The following is a 14,122-nucleotide window of genomic DNA, read 5'->3' as shown; positions in this document are numbered from 1 at the left end:
GGCAGCCCCTTCCAAGGCTTTTTCCATTTTCCAGGAGAGATTTTCCCAAATTTCCCACCCTGAGCCTCCCTTGGCACAGTTGGAGGCCATTCTGTGCCCATTCCCTGGGAAAAGATCCCAAATCCCCCCTGGCAGATCCCAAGTTCCCCCTGGGTCCCCCTTTTCTCCAGGCTGAGCTGCCCCAGATCAGGATCCCTCAGGATCCCTCAGGATCCCTCAGGATTTTCCATTCCCCTTTCCAGCTCTTCCAGCCCCATTCCCATCCCTGGCTATGCTCCAGCTCCTCAGGGAAGGTCAAAATCTCCTTCTCCTCAATCTTCTGGTGGTTTGGGGTTGGGCTGAGCCATATCAGAGCTCCTTCACCCAATCCTGGGGGCTCCAGGACCTCAAAAAACCTCTGGGGACTCTTGGGGATGGTTCTGTGCCTGACCCTTGGGGTTCCCTTCCACCTCGGGATATTCCAAGATCCTGGGAAGTCCTGGAGGTGACCCTGACCTGGAGAAGGCGTTTGGGTGGTGGCCCCAGAGGGACACCTGGCCCAGCTTTTAACCAGACCCAAATCACACTCAGGCACTCTAGGCTTCCCCCTCCAGGGCTGCAATTCCACCTTGCCTCGAGTTTTATCCAAGGGAATTACAGAGCATTAGCTGGGTTTTGTTTCCAAGATGAAAGATTCCCGGGAAATTGGGGTGCCGTCATTGTTCCTGAGCTCCCAGCAAAATCTCGTTGGGTGGCGGGGAAGAATTCCGCAGTTCTGGAGTTATTTGTGTGTTTAATTCTTTAATCATCACCTTTGGTGGTGCTGGAGGTAAGAAGTGTCCCCAAACCTCTCCACGAGAGAGGAAATCCAAGTGGAAATGTCTTTTGTCCTTCAATTCTAAGGGATGAGGCTGAGATGTCCGGAAGGAAATGGGAGGCTGCGAAAAAAATTGATATTTTGTTATAGGGTCAAGAATCACATCAAGGGGAATCACATCAGAAATGGGCAGAAATTAACATAAATGGACATAAATGGGCAGAAATTAACATAAATGGACATAAATTATCAGAAATGTCCATAAATGGGCAGACATTTACATAAATGGAGATAAATGGGCAGAAATTAACATAAATGGACAGAAATGGACAGAAATGAACAGAAATGGACATAAGTTAACAGAAATTACCAGAAAAGGACAGAAAGGAACAGAACTGAGATCCTGCTCTGGTCTGAGCAATAAAACAAATAATTAATGAGCAGTTGGTGGTGATTTCATTTAATCCCATATTTCCCCTTCAATCTCACAATTATCCAATGAAAAAACACCCCAAAACATCATCCTTTGAATTGGAAATTGGATTCCAGGTGGGAGCCCAGAAACTGCTCTAAAACTGAGATTCCAGGATCCAAACCAGCCTCAACTTCAGGCAATAATTCCCAAATTTCTGCCTGTTTATTTTCCTGCTGGGTGGTGTTGGCTGCTCCCTTCCAAGCCTGGAACTGCCCCGATAAAATCTAGGGGAAAATGAGGGTTGAGGATGGTGCTCTGCCCCCATCTGGGATGATGACACCAATGATTTCCTCTCTGCCAAGCGGCCTCGGAGCCCAATTTGGAAAATTATAGGGAAGAGCAAAGCAGCTGCAGCAGCTTCCTCTGATTTCATCTCCGTATGCAAAGCAGCCGGGAAGGATCAGAGTGGAGCCCTGGAATTCCTGAAGCCAGAAAATCAATTTACGGGCCACGACAATAACAACAACATCAACAACAACAACAACAACAACATCAGCATGCCAGGAAAACACAGGATGAGGAATGTCCCAGGTAAAATCTCTGGAGTTGGTTTGTTTGAGGTGAGTCTGGAGCTCCTCAGCACAAAGTGCTGCTCTTTAAAGTTTGTTTTTTTAATGTATAAAAATATGTTGTTTTGTTGGATTTTTTTCCCCTGAAAATCCTTTGCAAAAAAAAAAGCAACAATTCCTAATTTTTTAAAAATTGAATTTATATTTCCAGAAGGATTTCTCTTCCAGCTGAGAGGGGAGTTTATCTCCTTCTCTTATCTCTTAAGGAACTCTTTGATCTGAGGCAGGTTCAGAGCTTGTGAAAGGAGCTTTGGGGCTGTGCCAGGAGTTTGCGTTTGAGAGCTGAATTTTTTTGGAAGGATCTCCGTGGAATATCAGGGCTGCAAAATTCCACAAAAGAAAAGATCCCATTAAAGCTTCCAGGGGAAAAAGAATCCAATTCCAGAAACCAAACCCCAGGGATTTTTTGGGCAGTTTTTTGTTTTAAAATTTTCTCTCCTCCAAGACAATGGGATGAGGTTCTTATGGACTTTTTTCAAATATTGGGTTTGGTAACTCCTGGAATTGCCTCAGCTGTCAATCACTGTAATTAATAGGTGCTCTTAATTGCCACAAATTAAGTGAGTCAGACTGTTCTGTGCCGCTCATGTGTCTCCTCTACTCATTAGATTGATTCCAGAGCCATGAAATGTAAATAAAACCATTTATTTGGGGCTTTGTTTTTGTGTTTTCCTTTCGTTTTAATACTTCACCACAACTGAGAAGGAAGAGTTTGTTTTTTTTAATGTAAATGTAAGCATGGAAATCACATTATCAACATTTTCCAGGCCCTGGGGATTTTTTTGAACTGAATTTGTGGGCCTGGACTTGAAGTAATGTTTGCTCTGAGTCCTCTAATCCTAAACTAAATTCCTCTCCTCATCTTGGCCTCTAAAAAACAGATCCCCAAAAGAAAATTTAATTTTTCCCAGATTTTAGTATTTTTTGGGTGTTTATTCTGAAGGGGATAACCCCTGAGATGAGGAATTGCAGATAAAATATAAAATCCTGGGCAGGTGCCCTTTGTTAGCTGAATTTCTGATGGAATTCTTGTCCAGGAATTGCTTTGGCACCTCAAATTTCCTACTTGGAATGTGAAAAGGAAATCCTCTGTTCAAAGGACAGCTCCAAAGACAGAAATTCCATAAAAACCCATAGGGTGAACACAAAGCAACCACACACACACAGAGTGAATATTTTAGGGAAAATCCGCCTGTTTTAGGGCAAATCCCCCCCAGTGGACGGAGGGATTCCCAACAAAGGTCCTGTAAGGAAGAAGCACCTGCAGCTCCCTGGTGCAGGCCTGGGGATTGTCCCATATCCCCTTGTGGGGCTGGGAATTTATGTACCAGAACAGAAATTCCATAAAAACACACGGGGTGAACATAAAGTGAATATTTTAGGGAAAATCCCCCTCAGTGGATGGTGGGATTTCCAACAAAGACTCTGGAAAGGTGAAGCACCTGTAGGGCTGGGGATTATCCCACACCTGTGCGTGTGTGGAATTTAGAAGTCAGAAATTCCATAAAAACCCATGGCATGAACACAAAGTGACCACTCACACCACACACAAAATAAATATTTTAGGGAAAATCCCCCTCATTTTTTAGGGAAAATCCCCCCCTCCATCCCCCAGGCTGGAGAGATTTCCAGCAAAGGCCCAGGAAGGGTGAAGCAGCTGTGTGGGACTGGGAATTATCTCCTAATCCTAAGGCGTTATCAAAACAGTTGCGACAAGGGGAGGCAGGAGCAGGGAAAACATTCCATTTCACAAGGGCTTGCGTCAAGGTGGCTCCCAATTTCCCTTCTCCATGACAGGATATAAAAGTGCTCCTGACTGGTGGCCCTGGAGCTGCATCTGCTGACTCGTTCTCCTCGCTGACTGGGTAAGTCAGATTTAACTGAATCAGCTCCTAATTAGAGGTAATTTGGTTTATGGGGAGCTTTGAACTGAGGTTTTATATCCTATCCTAAATCAAGGGTAGAGTTTATTCTCTGAGCCCGTTCTTGCGTGGGAAGTGGGGCTTGGGATTAAGGTGGATAAAAGCGGGGAGAGGAATGGGAGTTTTAAAAATGTTGATGGGAGGAATTTTTAGGAACTGAGCATTTATTTATGGAGAAGGGTCACTCCAAACCTGTGATCAGGGTGGGATTGATTCCCAAAAGGAAAGGGAATGAAGTGGGAGAAGGGATGGGAATGAAGTGGGAAAAGGACAGGGAGGTTCCTCCCAGAATTCATTTTGGGAATAGAGACAGGACAAAAATACAGAAAAGCTTTGGGATGACCCAATTGTAGCCTTCCAGACCTGAAGGAACATGAGAAGAGACAATTTCCAAGGGATGGAGTGCAAGGAAAAAGGGGATGGGTTCACACTGATGGGCAGGAGGTTTGGATGGGATTTTAGGGATAAATCCTTCCCTGTGAGCATGGGGAGGCTCTGGAATGGAATTCCCAGGAAAGCTGTGGCAGCCCCATCCCTGGAACTGCCCAAGGCCAGGTTGGACAGGGTTTGAGGTCCATGGAAAGTGTCCCTGCCCATGCCAGGGGTCGAAACTGGATCTTCAAGGTCCATTCCGTGATTCCATGGAGGACTAGAGAGGAGTGGGAACAGAATCAGAAACATTTCCCCACAATTCCTCTCCCTAGATTGGTGCAATTTATGGAAAAGTGGATTGTGCCTTAGGAATGATGTTTTGTTTTTTTAAATGATCATTTTCATTTTTTTAACCACAAACTCATTTATTCAGATGATTTAATCCCACACATCTGCACCTGTCCATCCAACCAACATCCGGCAAATCCGCATTCCCAGCTCCCTTTGGAATCCAGCAAATTCCGAAGGGAATCTTCCCCCATACACCTCCCATTTTCTGCCGGATATCTCAGAATTTAGGGACAAAACACATTCTCTTGCCCTGGATTCCCTCTCTCATCGAGAAGCCTGGAGACATTTTTTACCTCTAAAAGGCAGCACTTAAATAATTAAACGCACAAATAACTCCAGAACTGAGGAATTTTTCTTCCAATCCAAATCCTTCCAATCCATCCTCCCCAGGCCGTGCCTTCATTGGGTTGGGACCTTCTCATCCTTCCAGGTTGGATCTGGAACGATGTCCTCCTATGGCCAACTGCTCAGCGCCCGCTGTGCTTCACCCTGCGAGGTGACATGCGCCCAGCCCTACGTCGACGCCTGCAGCGAGCCTTGCGTGGCTGCATGCGGAGACTCCCGAGCCATCGTCTACGCCCCGCCCGTGGTCGTGACATTCCCGGGGCCCATCATCAGCTCCTGCCCCACTGAGAGCATCGTTGGGTCGTCCATCCCTGAAATCGGCGGGGGAATGGGGTCTGGAGGGGGTGGCATGGGGTCTGGAGGAGGTGGGATGGGATCTGGAGGTGGGATGGGATCTGGAGGTGGTGGGATGGGATCTGGAGGAGGGATGGGATCTGGAGGAGGGATGGGATCTGGAGGAGGAGGAATGGGCTCCACCTGCGGAGGGGGAATGGGAGGGGGCATGGGAGGGGGAATGGGAGGGGGCTCCTCCTGTGGAGGGGAAATGGGAGGGGGCTCCTCCTGCGGGGGTGGGATGTCACGGCTGGGGAGCCTCTACCGCGGCTCCTCCTATTTCTCAGGCTACAATAGGAATTATTACCCCTATTATTCCAGAGGGTACTACAGGTATCGCTACGGGAACTACGGGAACTACGGGAACTACGGGAACTACGGGCCTTTTTAACCCTTTAAAGCTGAGGAATGTCCCAAGGAAAAATAGGATGCAGGGTGGTAGTTGAGAGCTAGGAATTCCAAGCAGTCTCTGCTCCAGCTGATCTGGTCAGAGCTGGGGTTGTTTGGATCTTGTTTGTGCTTTATTCAAGGCTTAGGATCCTGATGTTCCCTCCCTTTGTCCCTTACTCCTGTTGTGTTTTGTACTCCCTGAACCCAAAGAGTCAAACCTGTGAAAGTGGTTGTGAAAATGTACAGCTGGAAAAAGAATGTTCTGGAATGACTGCTGGACTGGAGTCCAGGCTGAAATGGGAATGTTGAAAATGGGAATGCTGAAATGGGAATGCTGAAAATGGGAATGCTGACACGGGAATGCTGACATGGAGATTCCGTTCTTTGTCTCTGCACTGCCTCATCCCACTTTTTGTTTGTATTAAAGCCCTGTTGCATCACAGCCCCAGGTTCTGCCTTTTATTTCACCAGAGTTTCAGTTACAAACTGGCCTGAAAGAAGGGAATCCTTGTGCAGCAATTAACTCTCATCAGAGGGGAATTAATTCTGCTTTAATTCAAATATAATTAGTCTGAAATTCCTCAATGAACTATTTTCCTTTCTGATCTATTCCACATTATCCAAAAAATAACGCAGAATAATTTCCAATAGGTTGGAAAAACCTCCAGGGATGGACTGGTGCAGCTCCCAGTTAAAACCAGTTTACCCTTGGAGCCAGGGTAATGGGGGATTGGGATGCTTAGGGGTGACCTCATTTTGTGAGGATCACAGGTTGGACTTGATGACCTTGGAGGTCCTTTCCAGCCTAAACGATCCTGGGATTCTGCAGAAAGGAAAACCAGGAAGCTGCCAATGCAATTTGGAAAGATTTTTATTAGGGTGAAGTAAATGAAATAGAACAAAAAAGAGCAGTTCATGGGTGGTGCCAGGGCAGCCAGGCCATCCCCACAAGGTGAAGCCGTGGCCTTTACAGAAAGCCCCACGTGGAATTCTGAAGCATTCCCACCCCACCAGAAAGGACACAGGAACAAGATTAATTAAAGAGTTCCAGGAGAGACATCGTCCCACGGAGTGGGGTTTGATTGAAGATGAGGCACAGCAGGAAGAGATGTGGGCCTGGTTTTCAGGGATCAGCCTCGGAATTCCAGGCCTGGAAGTGGATCTGGATCCTGGGTTTTCATCCTCTGGGTTGTTCGGCCTTAGGACGAGCCCCAGCTCCCCACACAGGATCCGCCACGGGCGCTGCGGAACCTCCGGCTGTACGAGGAGCCCCCCATTCCCAGGGAGCCTCCGTAGCCACAGGCACCCCCAGACCCAAAGGAACCCCTGGCTCCCAGCACGCCCCCATAGCCACAGGACCCACGGGAGCTCTGCATTCCATAACCAAAGGAACCCCCATATCCCAAGGGACCCCCCATCCCCGAGGAGCCCCCGTAGCCAAAGGAGCCCCCGGATCCAAAGGAGGGTCCTGCCCCAGCCATGCCCCCAGGCCCGAAGGAGCTGCCCACCCCATAGGGCTCATCGGAGATGCTGGCGATGGGAGCACCCATAACCATGGGCTGGGACGCTCCCACTATGCTCTCCTGGGAGCAGGTGCTCATGGTGGGGCCCGGGAAGGTGAGGACCACGGGAGGAGGGAACACCACGGCTTTGGAATCCCCACAGGAGGCGATGCAGGGCTCCAGGCTCCTGCTGTAGGCACAGGGCTGGGTGCAGGCCACCTCGCAGCCAGGCTGGCACTCGGCGTTGACGTTGGACATCATCTCTTGGGATTTGAGATCAAGCTGGGAGAGGAAATGGGAGGTCAAGGAAGCAGCACAGCCAGGCCTTGGGTTCCCAGTATGAACCAGTTGTTCTTTGTCCATCTCCAGCTGCTCCAAGTTCAATCCTCTCTCACAGACTCCCATTTTCCCTGCTATGTCCTTCCTTCTTGACCTGTTTGAGGCTTCTCAGTTCTTCCTTTCCTACCACCAGATCTCTTTCTCTTCTGAATCTCTCTCAAAATAAAAAAAAATCTTCCCCTTTTCTCTGGGGCTGAACTGTTGATCCTTAAACAATTCCTTGCCCAGAATAATTCCCTTTTCAAGTAGATCTACAGGAAGATTTCCCTTCAGAAACTCCCCAAGCAAAATTGTCCCATTAATTCCTTTTTCAGGTAGATCTACTGGAAGATTTGCCTTCAGAAAGTCCCCAAGGAAAATCTTCCTTACTCTGTTCTTCCCTTTCCCCCAACTTTTCCAAATCCACTCTTCTCTCCCTCAGCTTTTCTAAAACTTCTGGAATTTTGCAAGATAGAAAAGGAGAAAATTCGAAGCATTGAGGAGTGCAATGCAGTCAGACTTACCTCGTTGTCTTGGAGGGAATAAGTCAGTGAAGCTGCGAGGATGGGAGATGTCTCAGGTCTCTCCCCTTTTATTCCATTTTCAGACAATGAGGAGGACGTGATGTCACCCATGATTTACTAAATTCTTATCACTTACAAAGAAAAAGTTCCTCTTAAGCCTCTCCATTGTTTTCATTTCATCTCATAATTGCTGATCATTTCCAGCCCTGATTTGAGTGACACAGACTCAACACCCAAAAATCTCCTTTTGTCTCAGACTTCGTGGAGGAAAATCCTTTCGGCATCATTCTGGCTCCAAAAGAAACAGGAGCTGATCTCTGTGTTTATTTTCCTTCAGTGACTAGCAGGAAGGTGGCTCCCCTCATGTCACTCACACAATTGGGGTGTAATCCTCAGATTTGGGTGAAATCCCTCCCAAATGGAATCATCTGACCTCAAATGGGGGTCAGGGCTCTTTGCAACCCTTCGTGCACCCACAGATCGAGGGGATGAGACAGCAAAACTCCTTTCAAAGGCGTTGAAGTGACACGCAAGGTCCTCTAAGCCCTGAAACCTCTGAGTAATTTTAATCAAAACTCATTTTGGGGATGCTGAGCTCAGCATTGTCACCAGGATGTCACTGGTGCCACTGCAAGGGCACAGCCCAAGGTCACCAAGCCTTTGTGCTCCAAGGTGGATCCCAAACTTGGAATCTTGGTTGGAAAAGCCCTCCATGGTTGTCAAGTCCAACATTTGACCCATCACCACCTGGTCACCCAGATCAATGTCCAGTTGTTCCTCGGACACCTCCAGGGATGGGAACTCCAAACCCCCCTGGTCAGCCCCTTCCAAAGCCTTTTCCATGAGGAAATTCCTCCTGAAGCTCTTCCCTCAAAATGGGTTTGACCTTCAAAATTATCTCATCATCAACCCAAGCCGTTCCTTAGTGCAAACTTGCAGGGTTGATCTTGCCCAGGCCTCACTTAAATCATTAATGAAAAATAACAGGCAGGGGTCAGGTTCCATTGTAAATGCAGTCATCCCCGGGATATTGCACAGGAACCGGGGCTGTAAAATTCTCACACAATGAAAAAGCCAAATTTATGATATGAGAGTCAGATTGTATATGTCGAGGGTTGATTTAATAATTGGGAACTATGAAAATAATTACAGGCGTTAGAGGAGTCACACAGAGGAAAAAAATCAGAATTTGGTAAGGCTGAGAGATTTTATGGGATGTTTCATACCCCAGGAGCGGCCTCCAAAGAGGTATAAAAGCAGGGACCTCTCAGGAGCCTCCTCAAACCATCTCCTGACTTCTCCTGACTTCTCCTGCTATTCCAGGTGAGTTGGATTCAAGCTGATCTTTGCTCTCTCTCATTCTCTGTAGTGATAGTTTTAAAGAAGGACTCGTTCCTTGATTTTGGAGGATTTTAGCTGGGATATGCAGCAGTGAAATCCTGCTTTTTGCTGGAGTCTCACTGCAGTCATTGGAAGAAATCAATCTGATATTTAAAGATAGAATTTTAGGAGTTATTTGAATTTTTCTTGTGGCTTTTCAAAGCTTGAGGCACAAATTTAAAGCTTAAATTTACTGAAAAAGCCAAATCCTAGGTGTCTTCTACAGGGGAGGGAGAAATGGTGCCCCAGGACAGGAGGATTTGAGGGAGGAGATGATGCCGCACCTCAATCCCATGGCCAGTTCTGGGTCCCCCGACTCAGGAAGGTCATTGGAGGGCTGGAGAAGGATCTGGAAAATCCTGAGGGAGCTGGGGCAGCTCAATCTGGAGAAAAGGGAGATCGGGGGAATTTTGGGGTTCTCCAGGGGGGATTTGGCATCTGATTCCAGGGAATGGAACAGGACAAGAGGGAACGGCCTCGAGATGTACTAGGGGAGGCTCAGGGTGGGAAATTTGGGGAAATCCCTCCTGGAAAAGGGAAAAGGCCTTGGAAGGGGCTCAGGGACATTTGGAGAGGCCACTCCTGGAGGTGTCCAAGGAATTTCTGGACACTGGCCTGGGTGACCAGGTAGGGGTTGGGAACAGCTTGGACTCGATGCTCTTGGAGCTCTTTTCCAACCTCGGGGATCCTGGAGTTCCATGAGCAAGAAGGACAAACCTCGTTTGCTGTCCATGACATTCCCTGACTCCATCTTCTTTCTCCCAGCTCCTCCTCCATCCCTGAGAACCATGAACTGCATCAGCTCCCGGTGCCTGCCCGGCTGCGAGGTGGCCTGTCCCGAGCCCTGTGCCTACAGCAGAGGCCTCGGCCCCTGTGTGGCCTCCTGTGGGGACTCCACGGCCCTGGTCTACGCCCCACCCGTGTGGATCACCTTCCCCGGCCCCATCCTGAGCTCCTGCCCCCAGGAAAGCATCGTGGCATCGTCCATGCCCCAGCCCTCCGGTGGTTCCTCCTACGGCTCAGGGATGGGAGGCTACTCTGGTGGCCTGTCCAGAATTGGGGGCTCCTATGGATCTGGGGGCTCCTATGGATCTGGGGGTTCCTATGGATCTGGGGGTTCCTATGGATCTGGGGGCTCCTATAGCTCTGGGGGCTCCTACGGATCTGGGGGCTCCTATGGATGTGGGAGCTCTTCAGGGAAGTTGGGCTCCTCTGGATGTGGGGGCTCCTCCTCAGGGGGCTGCTACCTCAAGAAGTTCTACAGCAGCAGCAGCCGTGGATCCCGCCTGGGAAACTGAGGCTGAGACGGAACCCCACGATCCAGACCTGCAGCTGGGACCGGCTTTTGGAGATGGCAAAAAAACATCAACAGGAGCCACCCTGGCTTAGGACCTCTGGGAACTGGGCCCACACCTCTTCCCTGCATTTCCCTTTTGTCTTTAATTAACAACAGCCTCTGTTAATCACCCTTCAGCGTCAGCTCCTTCTTTCCATTGTGCCCAGAGAAGAAAAACAGAACAGCTTGAAAGGCCTGGCATGGAGCTTGTCAGTGCAGCCCTGACAGGAGAAGAACAATGGGTGGAAGGTGGATTCTTCTCGGGCAGTGGGCTGAAGGAAGGAGTGTCTCTTTGGTGTCATTTGTAGTGTATCCTATTAAAATCCTCTTGCATGATCATCATTTTGTTGGGATTTCCTTTCTCTGCAGGGACGTTTCAGTCCCATCCTCTACTTCTCTAAGTTTCCTCAAGCTGGCTCTGTGAGCAGCAATTATGGGGTTTCATGGTAATTGGGAGGTAATTGTTTAATTAATTTGGGTTGTGAAATGGAGGGTTGGATGAGCAGCCAAAATTTACGCACAAAAGGGTTCAGTTGTTCTCTGGGGGTGCACGGGGGTCTCTGGAGGTGATGACTTTGATGAACATGTGAGGGGTGGGATGTGGTCAGCTGACAGCTGAAAAGCTAAAAGGTTTTTATTTTACACCCTGGTTTAGCTCAGCTCCTCCCTCCTGTTCATTCCTGGAATCATAAAATCCAGTCCTTGAGGCTGGAAAACATCTCCAAAGTCATTGAGTCCCATCTTTGGTCAATGTCCACCACCCACCCGACCAGTGCCATTGATAATGGCAGTTTCCAGTTCTTCCTTGGACATCTCCAGGGTTGGCCACTCCAAACCTCCCTGGCCACCCTTTTCCAGGAGGAATTTTCCCAAATTTCCCACCCTGAGCCTCCCCTGGCACAGCTCAAGGCTGTTCCTTCTTGTTCTGTTCGTGTTCCCTGGGAGCAGAGCCCGGCCCTGTCCATTCTGCCACCATATTTAGAACCAATTTTTAGGAATCATCATAATTCCCTGCAGAATTCTGAGGTTCAGGAAAGCTGAAAACATTTTCAGGAGTATCAAAGAACCAAGGCAAAAATGTGAGGATGGGGATGGGAACCAAAGGAAATCCACCAAGGAACCTCTCCTTGATTTCTGAGCTGGCAGTGCCAAATGCTTCGAGACGTGGAGAAATTTCTCCCGACTGTGGCATCATCAAAGAGCTGCTTTTATATGACAGCAAAATGTCACCAGGCTGTGCAAGAGAGGATTTCCCAAGGGAGGAGTGACACAAGAGCTCGGATCCCGCCTGGTGCTGTTGTTTTCTGTCGGGATGGGAGCACACAGAGAACCCTGGTTGAGCCCCAGGTCTAAAGATGTGCCAAAATGACCTAAAACTCGTCTTTATTCCCTTGGAAAATGTATGAGGGAGAGCGGAACCCAAAAAAAAAGTTTAAAAGATGTTTTTAATACTTTTTATTGCACTACAGAATGCTTAATATTAAATCAAGAAAGATGAATTGAAATATAGGAAATATCAAGAAAAAGAAACTGTCCATATGGGAGATTCCTGCTTGGAAAATCAAATTTTTCTCTTTCTGTTTAGGCTGAAAATGTGTTTAAAAAATTGAATTGACAGCTCCGGAGGTAAACAAGAAATTAGATGACACACAACTCAAGTTGCTTAAATTCTTCTTGCACCTAAAGAGGTTTAGGAATTTTAATCTGCGATTAATTTAATGATGACACCGAATAAATTCATCACCTCCGAGCAAAACCTTAATGGGGCTGAAGGAACAGGCTCAATTGGAAAACAATTAGATAATTTGTTTGCAATCGTGGTGAAGCTCTGGAGAGAGAAGGAAAGATCCCACAGAATTCCAGTTCGGCAAATCCCAAAATGCGTCACAGGGTGAAACCAGGGCTCCAAATTCCTCTTAAAGTGGCCTGAAAGTTTCTCCAGGATTTGGAGGAGGATTTCAGCTGGCTCTGGGCAAAGTGATTTCCAACCAAATGATTTGTAGGAGAAAAGGTGGAAAAGAAAATGTGAGGCAGAAATAGGGATATAAAAGGGTTTTAAAGGGAAATATTGATGATGGAATATTTGTTGTCCCCACCCTCAAACCCAGTGCTGAGTGAGATAATTTGGCCTGGTTCTCGTCCTGGAGCCTGCAAACCTCCCAGATTCCTGAATTAGGCAGAAAAGATGAATTGGAAAAAAAGGAAAAAGAAACCAACAATGGGAATTTGAATGCAACAGAACTTTAATGTCAGGGAAGGGTTGGGGACAGAGTCACACACAGGGAATACAAAGGACAATTCCCAAGGCTTTGGGAAGCGATGCAGATCCACAAAGGCTGGAGAAGGCAATTCCTGGGATGTCCCTGGCTTGCAGCTTGCCCAGGAGCTGAGCCCAGCTGGTGGCTGCTGCTGGGGGAGCCGGGGCTGCCTCAGAATTAATAGAAGCCGCAGTTTCCTCCTCCAAACCTCCTGGAGCTGGAGCTGCCCCCTCCGTAGGATCCCCCTCCGCAGGAGCCGCCCCCAAAGGAGCTGCCCCCGCCGCAGGAGCCCCCAAAGCCACCGCCCGAGGAGCCCCCAAAGGATCTCCTGCCCCCGAAGGATCTGCTCCCTCCATAGGAGCCCCCGGAGCCAAAGGATCTGCTCCCTCCGTAGGAGCCACCCATGGAACCGCCACCACATGATCCACCCATGGAACCACCTCCATAGGATCCCCCAATTCCTCCCATGGAACCACCTCCATAGGATCCACCCATGGAACCACCACCGTAGGAGCCACCAAGGGATCCCCCAATTCCCCCCATGGAACCACCACCGTAGGAGCCCCCGATGGCGCCCCCGGACCCAGAAGATCCCATGGCCCCTGACGGGAAGGACGTGCCCACGATGCTCTCCTGGGGGCAGGAGCTGAGGATGGGCCCTGGGAAGGTGATGACCACGGGTGGAGGGTAGACCACAGCCCGGGAGTCCCCGCAGGAGGTGACACAGGGCTGGTTCCAGGCGTCGGCATAGGGCTGGGGACAGGACACTTCACACGGGGATGAGCAGCCGCTGCTCACCATCGCTCCTGACGACATTCTTGGGATGGACGGTGACCTGCAGCAGCACAGCGATCAGAACTGCAGTGCCCAAAATTCCAGAGGGAAAAGAAATCCTGCTCTGGTGCTTTCCATGAGCGGGAAAAGGAAAGTTTGAGAAGAGTCAGGTTTGTCCCTTTTCTATGTTTCTCTGCACTGAGCTCTGCTGATTCCCAAAGGGTTTTGTGATGCCCTGGAAGTGCTGGGAATTCTGGAGAGCAAAGCCAAGCTCAGGGGCCTTTGGAAGCAGCTCATCCTCAGGAGTTGGTTGGACCATAAGATAAAGTTGTGGAGGTCACCAACAACCTTGAATTGATTCCAGGGCCTGGGAAATTCCAGTCCTGCCATTGATCCTGTGCCTACAAATGGAGGCATGGGTGGGACTTTGGATTTTAAAGCCTGGAAAGGGCAGATGGGATTGCTGGACACCAGAGG

General features: G+C 48.8%; 2 protein-coding genes across 2 annotated transcripts; both read left to right on the top strand.

Moving 5' to 3' along the window:
• The first annotated feature begins 3,564 nt into the window (after positions 1 to 3,564).
• LOC134429146 (feather keratin B-4-like) lies at positions 3,565 to 5,995 on the top strand. Its single transcript, XM_063176248.1, has 3 exons — positions 3,565 to 3,705; positions 4,916 to 5,234; positions 5,340 to 5,995. Exons 2-3 carry the CDS (start codon positions 4,931 to 4,933, stop codon positions 5,552 to 5,554), a joined length of 519 nt encoding a protein of 172 aa, XP_063032318.1. The 5' UTR covers positions 3,565 to 3,705; positions 4,916 to 4,930; the 3' UTR covers positions 5,555 to 5,995.
• Positions 5,996 to 10,065: 4,070 nt separating this feature from the next.
• LOC134429329 (scale keratin-like) lies at positions 10,066 to 10,575 on the top strand. The gene has a single exon (XM_063176464.1). It carries the CDS (start codon positions 10,066 to 10,068, stop codon positions 10,573 to 10,575), a length of 510 nt encoding a protein of 169 aa, XP_063032534.1.
• The last annotated feature ends 3,547 nt before the right edge of the window (positions 10,576 to 14,122 follow it).

This window comes from Melospiza melodia, chromosome 25 (genome assembly GCF_035770615.1).
Source record: "Melospiza melodia melodia isolate bMelMel2 chromosome 25, bMelMel2.pri, whole genome shotgun sequence".
NCBI classification, from domain to species: domain Eukaryota; kingdom Metazoa; phylum Chordata; class Aves; order Passeriformes; family Passerellidae; genus Melospiza; species Melospiza melodia.
Note: the sequence above shows the minus strand (reverse complement) of the source record. Positions and strands in the feature narration are given on the sequence as shown.